The following is a 12,646-nucleotide window of genomic DNA, read 5'->3' on the forward strand; positions in this document are numbered from 1 at the left end:
ACTTAAAAGGGTGCCTTGAGGAACGCCTTAGTCATGTCAATGACAAGTTAGGACCCCAGTGTTCTCTTTGCTTGCAGAGTTCAAATGTCAATGCACGGATCTGACAATGTTTTTTTTACAGAGGTCCAAATTCCTCTCATGTTTTTAGGAATTTGCTGCAAAAATGTTTGTCTCCCAAGTTTGGAACTGAACCAGTCTGGTGACATTCACCTGATGTGGCCCCCGGGCTGCGAGTTAAATAGCTCTGCTTTGCAGCAATCCCTCATTTATCGCTGTTAATTAGTTCCGTGTGTCTGACCGCGGGAAATTAATTTCCACGGAGTAGGAATTAGGGTTGTGCGGTATACCGGTACTAGTATAGTATCGCGGTACTAATGAATCAAAAATGCTACTATACCCTGTTTGAAAAGTACCGGTTCCCAATATTTCACTTTTTTTGTTTTGTTTTACGGGCATGACGGCGCGTCGTCACGTCATGTCTTTGCTGGTTTTACGAGCAGAGGAGCATGTTTGGCAGCACACAATCACAGAGTACTTACAAACCCCGTTTCCATATGAGTTGGGAAATTGTGTTAGATGTAAATATAAACGGAATACAATGATTTGCACATCCTTTTCAACCCATATTCAATTGAATGCACTAAAAAGACAAGATATTTGATGTTCAAACTCATAAACTTTTTTTTTTTTTTTGCAAATAATAATTAACTTAGAATTTCATGGCTGAAACACATGCCAAAGTAGTTGAGAAAGGGCATGTTCACCACTGTGTTACATGGCCTTTCCTTTTAACAACACTCAGTAAACGTTTGGGAACTGAGAAGACACATTTTTTAAGCTTCTCAGGTGGAATTCTTTCCCATTCTTGCTTGATGTACAGCTTAAGTTGTTCAACAGTCCGGGGGTCTCTGTTGTGGTATTTTAGGCTTCATAATGCGCCACACATTTTCAATGGGAGACAGGTCTGGACTACAGGCAGGCCAGTCTAGTACCCGCACTCTTTTACTATGAAGCCACACTGTTGTAACACGTGGCTTGGCATTGTAGTGCTAAAATAAGCAGGGGCGTCCATGATAACGTTGCTTGGATGGCAACATATGTTGCTCCAAAACCTGTATGTACCTTTCAGCATTAATGGTGCCTTCACAGATGTGTAAGTTACCCATGTCTTGGGCACTAATACACCCCCATACCATCACAGATGCTGGCTTTTCAACTTTGCGCCTATAACAATCCGGATGGTTCTTTTCCTCTTTGGTCCGGAGGACACGACGTCCACAGTTTCCAAAAACAATTTGAAATGTGGACCACAGAACACTTTTCCACTTTGCATCAGTCCATCTTAGATAAGCTCGGGCCCAGCGAAGCCGGCAGCGTTTCAGGGTGTTGTTGATAAATGGCTTTGGCTTTGCATAGTAGAGCTTTAACTTGCACTTACAGATGTAGCGACGAACTGTAGTTACTGACAGTGGTTTTCTGAAGTGTTCCTGAGCCCATGTGTTGATATCCTTTACACAGTGATGACGCTTTTTGATGCAGTAATCGAAGGTCACGGGCCTTCAATGTTGGTTTTCAGCCTTGCTGCTTACATACAGTGATTTCTCCAGATTCTCTGAACCTTTTGATGATATAATGGACCGTGGATGGTGAAATCCCTGAATTCCTTGTAATAGCTCGTTGAGAAATGTTGTTCTTAAACTGTTCAACAATTTGCTCACGCATTTGTTGACAAAGTGGTGACCCTCGCCCCATCCTTCTTTGTGAATGACTGAGATGCTTTTATACCCAATCATGGCACCCGCCTGTTCCCAATTAGCCTGTTCACCTGTGGGCTGTTCCAAATAAGTGTTTGATGAGAATTCCTCAACTTTCTCAGTCTTTTTTGCCACTTGTGCCAGCTTTTTTGAAGCACGTCGCAGGCATCAAATTCCAAATGAGCTAATATTTGCAAAGGAATAACAACGTTTTCCAGTTCGAACGTTAAGTATCTTGTCTTTGCAGTCTATTCAATTGAATATAGGTTGAAAATAATTTGCAAATCATTGTATTCTGTTTTTATTTACCATTTACACAACATGCCAATTTCACTGGTTTTGAGTTTTGTATTACAGTACACTATATGACTTGTTTTTTTATCATGTCTTCTATATTAAAGGGGAACATTATCACCAGACCTATGTAAGCGTCAATATATACCTTGATGTTGCAGAAAAAAGACCATATATTTTTTTAACCGATTTCCGAACTCTAAATGGGTGAATTTTGGCGAATTAAACACCTTTCTAATATTCGCTCTCGGAGCGATGACGTCACAACGTGACGTCACATCGGGAAGCAATCCGCCATTTTCTCAAACACAGAGTTAAATCAGCTCTGTTATTTTCCGTTTTTTCGACTGTTTTCCGTACCTTGGAGACATCATGCCTCGTCGGTGTGTTGTCGGAGGGTGTAACAGCACGAACAGGGACGGATTCAAGTTGCACCAGTGGCCCAAAGATGCGAAAGTGGCAAGAAATTGGACGTTTGTTCCGCTATGCTACGACAGAGATGGCAAGAATGTGTGGATATCCTGCGACACTCAAAGCAGATGCATTTCCAACAAGAAAGTCAAAGAAATCTGCCGCCAGACCCCCACTGAATCTGCCGGAGTGTGTGAGCAATTCAGGGACAAAGGACCTCGGTAGCACGGCAAGCAATGGCGGCAGTTTGTTCCCGCAGACGAGCGAGCTAAACCCCCTGGATGTCTTGGCTCACACCGTCCCTTATGCCACCGAAGATGATCAAGAGAAGAATATCGACCCTAGCTTCCCTGGCCTGCTGACATCAACTCCAAAACTGGACAGATCAGCTTTCAGGAAAAGAGCGCGGATGAGGGTATGTCTACAGAATATATTAATTGATGAAAATTGGGCTGTCTGCACTCTCAAAGTGCATGTTGTTGCCAAATGTATTTCATATGCTGTAAACCTAGTTCATAGTTGTTAGTTTCCTTTAATGCCAAACAAACACATACCAATCGTTGGTTAGAAGGCGATCGCCGAATTTGTCCTCGCTTTCTCCCGTGTCGCTGGCTGTCATGTCGTTTTCGTCGGTTTCGCTTGGTTCAAACCGATATGGCTCAATAGCTTCAGTTTCTTCTTCAATTTCATTTTCGCTACCTGCCTCCACACTACAACCATCCGTTTCAATACATTCGTAATCTGTTGAATCGCTTAAGCCGCTGAAATCCGAGTCTGAATCCGAGCTAATGTCGCTATAGCTTGCTGTTCTTTCCGCCATGTTTGTTTGTGTTGGCTTCACTATGTGACGTCACAGGAAAATGGACGGGTGGTTAAAATCAGGCACTTTGAAGCTTTTTTTAGGGATATTGCGTGATGGGTAAAATTTTGAAAAAAACTTCGAAAAATATAATAAGCCACTGGGAACTGATTTTTAATGGTTTTAACCATTCTGCTTCAGCAGCACATTTCTGGTGCTGTAGTTGTATAAAATGTCTCAAAACGTCATCAGGAGTCCCGACAGTACCTGAAAATGGAAGAAAAAAAAGGTTTTACGGAAAAAATTTTTTGCTAAAATGTCGTAAGGGGGGACCCTTACGAAAAATTCAAAAAAACGGACTTGCTTAAGCAGCACATTTCTGGTGCTGTAGTTGTATAAAATGTCTCAAAACGTCATCAGGAGTCCCGACACAACCTAAAAATGGAAGAAAAAAAAGGTTTTATGGAAAAAATGTTTTGCTAAAATGTCGTAAGGGGGGGACCCTTACGAAAAATTCAAAAAAGCGGACTTGCTTCAGCAGCACATTTCTGGTGCTGTAGTTGTATAAAATGTCTCAAAACGTCATCAGGAGTCCCGACACAACCTAAAAATGGAAGAAAAAAAAGGTTTTACGGAAATTTTTTTTTGCTAAAATGTCATGAGGGGGGACCCTTACGAAAAATTAAAAAAAACGGACTTGCTTCAGCAGCACATTTCTGGTGCTGTAGTTGTATAAAATGTCTCAAAACGTCATCAGGAGTCCCGACACAACTTAAAAATGGAAGAAAAAAAATTGTGATAATGTTCCCCTTAAAGTAATGCCATACAGGTGGCATTTTTATGTAAAAAAAAAAAAAAAAAGATTCTGATGGTTGTATACAGCTCTTTTTGCTTCAATTATAAAGTTATTTATTTAAAGCTGAAATACACATATTGCGGCAGGTCTGGAACCAATTAAGAGCGATAAATGAGGGGCAACTGTAGTAACATTTTTTCAATGAAATTGTTTAAGGGAAATATGTTTATCGTTATTATCCATATTATTTAACTGATAAGAGATAACGTTTTGAAAAAAGACACTTGGTGTTTTAACTCAAGTTTGTCTCTTTCCATCCATGCAGGTGTCCATGCTGAGGCAGAGCAGCCTGCCGCTCCCCATCCAGTCCCTTCCCAGTCTGCTGCAGAAAAAGCAAACTTTCCAGCACGCGGAGAGGCTGCTCAGCTCCACCGGTGTGATACTGAGGAAGGACGGTGATTCCCTGTGTGTGGAGACGGGAGACAAAACTGAAGTGGACCTTTTGGTCCTCGGCCTGAGCGCCCATGGACTGGCTCTGCTGAGCAGCGAGCAAAAATAGGCTTTTCCAGCTCACTCTTTTTCTTCCTTTATTGCAGGGGTCGGCAACCCGCGGCTCCGGAGCCGCATGCGGCTCTTTGATCACTCTGATGCGGCTCAGCAGCTTACTTGCTGAACCCCCCAGTTTTCCCGTGAGACTTCCGGATTTTAGTGCCTCTCGCTGAAAACTCCCGGGATTAATATTCACCGATTTACACCCTTACGGCTATAATAAGGGCGTACCATGATGGTACGACATTTGGCGCCCTCTACAATCTGTATTAACAGCGTGCCAGCCCAACACTTGTTATACATTATACATCTTCTGCTTGCACACGTACGTGACAGCAAGGCATACTTGGTCAACAGCCACACAGGTTACACTGACGGTGGTCATATAAAACAACTTTAACACTCTTACTAATAATGCGCCACACTTTGAACCAAAACCAAACAAGAATGACAAACACATTTCGGGAGAACATCTGCACCTTAACACAACATAAACACAACAGAACAAACACCCAGAATCCCATGCAGACCTGACTCTTCCGGGCTACATTATACACCCCTGCTACCACCAAACCCCGCCCCCACCCCAACCCTGCTCCCTCACACATCAACACCCCCCCACCCCCCTCTCTGTGCGTCGGTTGAGGTGGGCGGGGTTTGGTAGCGGGGGGTGTATAATGTATCCCGGAAGAGTTAGGGCTGCATGGGATTCTGGGTATTTGTCCTGTGTTTGTCATTCTTGTTTGGTGTGGGTTCACAGTGTGGCGCATTATTAGTAAGAGTGTTAAAGTTTTTTTTTTATACCGCCACCGTCAGTGTGACCTGTGTAGTTGTTGAGCAAGTATGCCTTGCTGTCACCTACGTGAGCAAGCGGAAGCCCCATATAAAGGGTGGTTGATCAGGCACGCTGGTTGTAGTGGGTGCTATATGCTGTACCATCACGGCGCGCATGACGCTGAGCCATTCATTTAAAACCCGCGTGCCGCACCAGCTTTCAAATTCCACATAAAGGTGTGGGCAGCGTGTCTGAGACCCCAGGTTTATACAAAGCAAATAAAAAACTTTGTATACAGTGTTATTTCATTTAAAATTTCAAAAAAAATTTGCGGCTCCCATTGTTTTCTATAATTTGTGAAACTGGTCAAAATGGCTCTTTGACTGGTAAAGGTTGCCGACCCCTGCTTTATTGTATTGCTTATTGAGATTTGTATTATTTATATTCCTATAACACGTTGTATTGTTACTAGAATCATTTTATATCGGTTCCCTGGAGGTAAAACACTTGAAGAAAGCACTTATAAATATATATTTCTATGAAAGTATATCATGTATATTTTTCTGGTTCAACGTGAAAGAGAGGGAGAAAAGTTTATTTATTTCTGAGGATGGTCTGGTACTTGGAATGCTGTGTGGAAAATGAAGGCTTGTTCTTTGAGTGATGCTACCATGTTACGTCTTGACGTTGCATGCCTGCTGGAATTGCACTACTGTATTATACATTCATACCAAAAGTATGCTAAAACTTCTACCAGTTTATTACCAATACGGTATTTTACTAAGACAGAAGCGTCTGTTTTTATTTTTTTTTTTAGAGAGCTTTTTAAATAGCTACACATATTTATCAGCTATAATGAATGTATCTTCATTCCTAAAAGTACATTACAGGTATGTTATATTTGGGTTCTGATATGCATGTGTTACATAAACTATCATGTGAAGCTGCCTTCAACACGTTCTCGCTTTGAATGTTTTACTTTATAACATATCTCAAAATAAAAAAATGTATAAAATGTGAGAGTTTTTCTTTGTATTTCTAGGTTTTCTCTACAACAACAGTCACTACAATGTTCTCAGGGGGTTTCATTCGTTTTAAATTCCAGAACTGTATAATGTCACTTCAACTTAATATGTGGCTCATTGGACGTCCTGGGAACGTCGTTGCACTTCACTCTGGTAAACAACTTTTGTGTTTGCTCATGACATTTGACTGATTGCAGGTTCAACTCATAAAGGCATCTTCTTCTTTTTTTTCCCCATATACAAACCCCTTTTCCATATGAGTTGGGAAATTGTGTTAGATGTAAATATAAACGGAATACAATGATTTGCAAATCATTTTCAACCCATATTCAGTTGAATATGCTACAAAGACAACATATTTGACTTTCTTTTTTTTTTGCAATTTGATGCCAGCAACACGTGACAAAGAAGTTGGGGAAAGGTGGCAATCAATACTGATAAAGTTGAGGAATGCTCATTAAACACTTATTTGGAACATCCCACAGGTGAACAGGCAAATTGGGAACAGGTGGGTGCCATGATTGGGTATGAAAGTAGATTCCATGAAATGCTCAGTCATTCACAAACAAGGATGGGGCGAGGGTCACCACTTTGTCAACAAATACGTGAGCAAATTGTTGAACAGTTTAAGAAAAACTTTTCTCAACCAGCTATTGCAAGGAATTTAGGGATTTCACCATCTACGGTCCGTAATATCATCAAAGGGTACAGAGAATCTGGAGAAATCACTGCACGTAAGCAGCTAAGCCCGTGACCCTCGATCCCTCATGCTGTACTGCATCAAAAAGCGACATCAGTGTGTAAAGGATATCACCACATGGGCTCAGGAACACTTCAGAAACCCACTGTCAGTAACTACAGTTGGTCGCTACATCTGTAAGTGCAAGTTAAAACTCTCCTATGCAAGGCGAAAACCGTTTATCAACAACACCCAGAAACGCCGTCGGCTTCGCTGGGCCTGAGCTCATCTGAAAATGGACTGATACAAAGCGGAAAAGTGTTCTGTGGTCTGACGAGTCCACATTTCAAATTGTTTTTGGAAACTGTGGACGTCGTGTCTTCCGGAACAAAGAGGAAAAGAACCATCCGGATTGTTATAGGCGCAAAGTTGAAAAGCCAGCATTTATGATGGCATGGGGGTGTATTAGTGCCCAAGACATGGGTAACTTACACATCTGTGAAGGCGCCATTAATGCTGAAAGGTACATACAGGTTTTGGAGCAACATATGTTGCCATCCAAGCAACGTTACCATGGACGGCCCTGCTTATTTCAGCAAGATAATGCCAAGCCACGTGTTACATCAACGTGGCTTCATAATATAGTAGAAGTAGTAGAATGTAGTCCAGACCTGTCTCCCATTCAAAATGTGTGGCGCATTATGAAGCCTAAAATACCACAACGGAGACCCCCGGACTATTGAACAACTTAAGCTGTACATCAAGCAAGAATGGGAAAGAATTCCACCTGAGAAGCTTCAAAAATGTGTCTCCTCAGTTCCCAAACGTTTACTTAGTGTTGTTAAAAGGAAAGGCCATGTAACACAGTGGTGAACATGCCCTTTCCCAACTACTTTGGCACGTGTTGCAGCCATGAATTTAATTATTATTTGCAAAAAAAAAATAAAGTTTATGAGTTTGAACATCAAATATCTTGTCTTTGTAGTGCATTCAATTGAATATGGGCTGAAAATGATTCGCAAATCATTGTATTCCGTTTATATTTACATCTAACACAATTTCCCAACTCATATGGAAACGGGGTTTGTACATTTATGTTGTAAAGATCCACATTTACAAACATAAACATTAAAACAAAAACAGTGCAATAGAGCACCAGAGGGTTGTTTAATCAGTAAAGTAATTATAGTAGAATGCAAAATATACACAGTACAGGCCAAAAGTTAGGACACACTTTCTCAGTCAGTTTTTTTTTTGAATGAATATTTACATTGTAGATTGTCACTGAAGGCATCAAAACTGTTCATTTTTTTTTCATTTCATTTATTTATTTCAGGCAATCGCATAAAAAAAGTACAAAATTGACAACACATAATAATATAAATTAATATAGTGCAAAAGGTAATGTATAGTATGTAATGCATGATTGTCCAGTTTTGCCTGAAAGGGAGTGGGAAGAAGATAAGTTATTTAATCCCCCCCCCCCAGTTCTCCATTCAGTGTTTCACTCTTACTTTGTTCAAGGATTATAATACAGATGTTGTATCATAGTGGCATTACCACAGGTAACAATAATTATTACCCTGTAACAATAATTAACTATGAATGAACACATGTGGACTTATGTACTTAACAAAAAAAGGTAAAATAACTGAAAACATGTTCATCAAGAGAATGCCAAGAGTGTGCAAAGCAGTAATCAGAGCAAAGGGTGGCTAATTTGAAGAAACTACAATACAAAACATGTTTTCAGTTATTTCACCTTTTTTTTGTTTAGTACATAACTCCACATGTGTTCATTCATAGTTTTGATGCCTTCAGTGACAATCTACAATGTAAATAATCGTGAAAATAAAGAAAACATCTTGAATGAGAAGGTGTGTCCTAACTTTGGATTAAAACAAAGTTTCCCCACAAGAGTGTCAAGTGGATCATTCACAATTGTTACAGCAGAAAGAGGAAATGAACAACCCCTGTACATCAAATACAATGGCAAATTTTTTGGGAGTCACAGGGACCTTAAAATGGTTGAGAAATTATTGGTAATTAAAAAGTTTACTTTCCTTATTGAAGAGCTGACTCACCAAAAATAACCAATTGTTGAGGAAAAGTGATTTCCTTTTCTAACATATATCTCTGTTGTTCCAAAAGAAGTATTGTGTTGGTGATAAAGTGTGCTTATAGAGAAGAGACCATGCCAGAAGGGCCTGTTTGTGGAAGTTTGAAAGAGGAACTGTCATGATCCGTTACCCAATGTATGTTGCACGGCCTTCTTTCATCTCCGTAATATCGCTAAAATTCGTTCCATTTTATCCACTAGCAACGCTGGGATCATTATTCATGCGTTCGTTACGTCTCGTCTCGATTACTGTAACATCTTATTTTCGGGTCTCCCTATGTCTAGCATTAAAAGATTACAGTTGGTACAAAATGCGGCTGCTAGACTTTTGACAAGAACAAGAAAGTTTGATCATATTACGCCTATACTGGCTCACCTGCACTGGCTTCCTGTGCACTTAAGATGTGACTTTAAGGTTTTACTACTTACGTATAATATACTATACGGTCTAGCTCCGTCCTATCTTGCCGATTGTATTGTACCATATGTCCCGGCAAAGTTCAAAGAACTCTGGCTTATTAGTGATTCCCAGAGCCCAAAAAAAGTCTGCGGGCTATAGAGCGTTTTCTATTTGGGCTCCAGTACTATGGATTGCCCTCCCGGTAACAGTTAGAGATGCTACCTCAGTAGAAGCATTTAAGTCCCATCTTAAAACTCATTTGTATACTCTAACCTTTAAATAGACCCCCTTTTTCGACCAGTTGATCTGCCGTTTCTTTTCCTTTCTCCTCTGCTCCCCCTATCCCTTGTGGAGGGGGAGACACACAAGTCCGGTGGCCATGGATGAAGTGCTGGCTGTCCAGAGTCAGGACCCGGGGTGGACCGCTCGCCTGTGTATCGGTTGGGAACATCTCTGCGCTGCTGACCCGTCTCCGCTCGGGATGGTTTCCTGCTGACCCCACTATGGACTGGACTCTTACTATTATGTTGGATCCACTATGGACTGTACTCTCACAATATTATGTCAGACCCACTCGACATCCATTGCATTCGGTCTCCCCTAGCGGGGGGGGGGGGTTTACCCACATATGCGGTCCTCTCCAAGGTTTCTCATAGTCATTCACATCGACGTCCCACTGGGGTGAGTTTTTCCTTGCCATTATGTGGGCTCTGTACCGAGGATGTCGTTGTGGGTCATGCAGCCCTTTGAGACACTTGTGATTTAAGGCTATATAAATAAACATTGATTGATTGATTGATTGATGTTTTGGTAATGTTTCTGTATAGTTAAAAACCTTAAATCTCGCCGCTCCTGCGTTGTTTCCTGCATTGGAGGGGAACACGACAATCGCAGCCATGTGGTCGAAGACGTAACAGAAACAGGAATTCTATCAATGTTGCAGTTACACAATAACAGAAATTTTAGGCCTCCAAGATTAGAAAATACATGATGATAAATGAAGTTCCAAATTGAGGTAGGGTCTTTCAAATAGTGTCTTATCCATTTAATCTTGAAGGTGTTTAGTGTAGTAAAATCGAGAAAATGTAGACCATCAATCAATCCATCAATGTTTATTTATATAGCCCTAAATCACAAGTATTACTTAGAAGGCAAATTGGACGCCAACTATCAATGAAAAGCAAATCTTTGTTTGGTTTGGGTGTAAGGGTAATGAGGCCTTGTGTTAAAGTTGGAGGAAGGACAACTTTATCAATACTTTCACAGAATACTTCTTGTGTAAAAGGAGCCAACTCCTCTGAAAATATTTGATAGAATTCAGATGTAATACCATCCACTCCAGGAGATTTGTTATATTTGAAGCTATTTATTGATTCCACTACTTCCTTGAGACAGATTGGATGGTCACAGAATTCTTGGTCAGCTCTGCTGATTGATTTAGTAACAGTTCCGGCATCCATAAACGAAACAGCATCACTTTCACGGTATTGACTATTGTATGTTTGTTTGTAAAATTGAGAACAATGATTTGCAACCTGTTTTGCATCACTGCAAACCATATTGTTTATTTTCAGTTGACCAATGGTGTTATTTGGACTCTCATAATGGCCAAGTGCCAACAAACTATGACAAATCAAGACAGACAACCCCTAAAAGACATTTCGCCAATCATATTCAACCTGGAAGCGTTAGGCCCAATCATTATGACGATTTGAGAAAGAAACGCCCCTTTTATAAACACAATCTTTCCCCCCCCCCCAAGAATTCCAATAATGATAATCAAGTGTTTTCATATATTAACAAGAGGTAACACATAAACATTAAGGAGTAACAAATAACATACACACAAAATATAATAAAAATAAAAAATACAAAAATAAAATAAGAATCATGAGATGTACAAGGAATAACAATAATATGTAATTAAATAAAAATATCAGGCTATACATTTATATTTTCTTTGATAGTGGTCGTTTTTACAATTTGTTTTAGAAGGTGGGAGTTGTAATTTTTTTTAGTTCAGAATAACACAAAAAAATATTTGGTTTGCACGAAAACAATCTGGATTTAGGCATGTAAAATTGACCTTTAAAATTCTACAACTCTTGATTAACATTACAATGTGATGAGGTGGCGACTTGTCCAGGGTGTACCCCGCCTCCCGCCCGATTGTAGCTGAGATAGGCTCCAGCGCCACCCGCGACCCCGAAGGGAATAAGCGGTAGAAAATGGATGGGATGGATGTAAAATTAAACCATTTATTTTTTCACTCAAAAATTGTATGGTAAATACTAGGGATGTCCAATAAAGACTTTTTGGCCGATATCCGATATCCCGATAATTACCGATATCGATATCAACTGATACCGATATATACAGTCGTGGAATTAACACATTATTATGCCTAATTTGGACAACCAGGTATGGTTGTCCGATATCCCGATAATTACCGATATCGATATCAACTGATACCGATATATACAGTCGTGGAATTAACACATTATTATGCCTAATTTGGACAACCAGGTATGGTGAAGATAAGGTCCTTTTTTTTTAAAATCAATAAAATAAAATAAGATAAACTATTTAAAAACATTTTCTTGAATAAAAAAGAAAATAAAACAATATAAAAACAGTTACATAGAAACTAGTAATGAGTAAAATTAACTGTTAAAGGTTAGTACTATTAGTGGACCAGCAGCACGCACAATCATGTGTGCTTACGGACTGTATCCCTTGCAAACTGTATTGATATATATTGATATATAATGTAGGAACCAGAATATTAAAAACAGAAAGAAACAACCCTTTTGTGTGAATGAGTGTAAATGGGGGAGGGAGGTTTTTTGGGTTGGTGCACTAATTGTAAGTGTAGGCCGATATTATCGGACATCTCTAGTAAATACTAAACAGAATAAATGAAACTTCAGTCCAAAACAACTGGGAGAAGGGACAGTAAAAAAAAAAGAAAAAAAAAAAGGGTAATTTATTATTTTGTAGTGGGACAAAATGTGCATTCTGGAGGAACATCTTGTAAGAATTTGG

General features: G+C 39.9%; 1 protein-coding gene across 1 annotated transcript in view; it reads left to right on the top strand.

Moving 5' to 3' along the window:
• LOC133621320 (gasdermin-E-like) overlaps positions 1 to 4,949 on the top strand; it is a 34,908-nt gene extending 29,959 nt beyond the window's left edge. The window contains exon 10 of the mRNA XM_061983347.2: positions 4,380 to 4,949. Within this exon, the coding sequence (XP_061839331.1) occupies positions 4,380 to 4,613 (234 nt within the window). The 3' untranslated portion in view covers positions 4,614 to 4,949. The remainder of the gene's footprint in view (positions 1 to 4,379) is intronic.
• The last annotated feature ends 7,697 nt before the right edge of the window (positions 4,950 to 12,646 follow it).

Source organism: Nerophis lumbriciformis, linkage group LG21, assembly GCF_033978685.3.
Source record: "Nerophis lumbriciformis linkage group LG21, RoL_Nlum_v2.1, whole genome shotgun sequence".
Taxonomy (NCBI): domain Eukaryota; kingdom Metazoa; phylum Chordata; class Actinopteri; order Syngnathiformes; family Syngnathidae; genus Nerophis; species Nerophis lumbriciformis.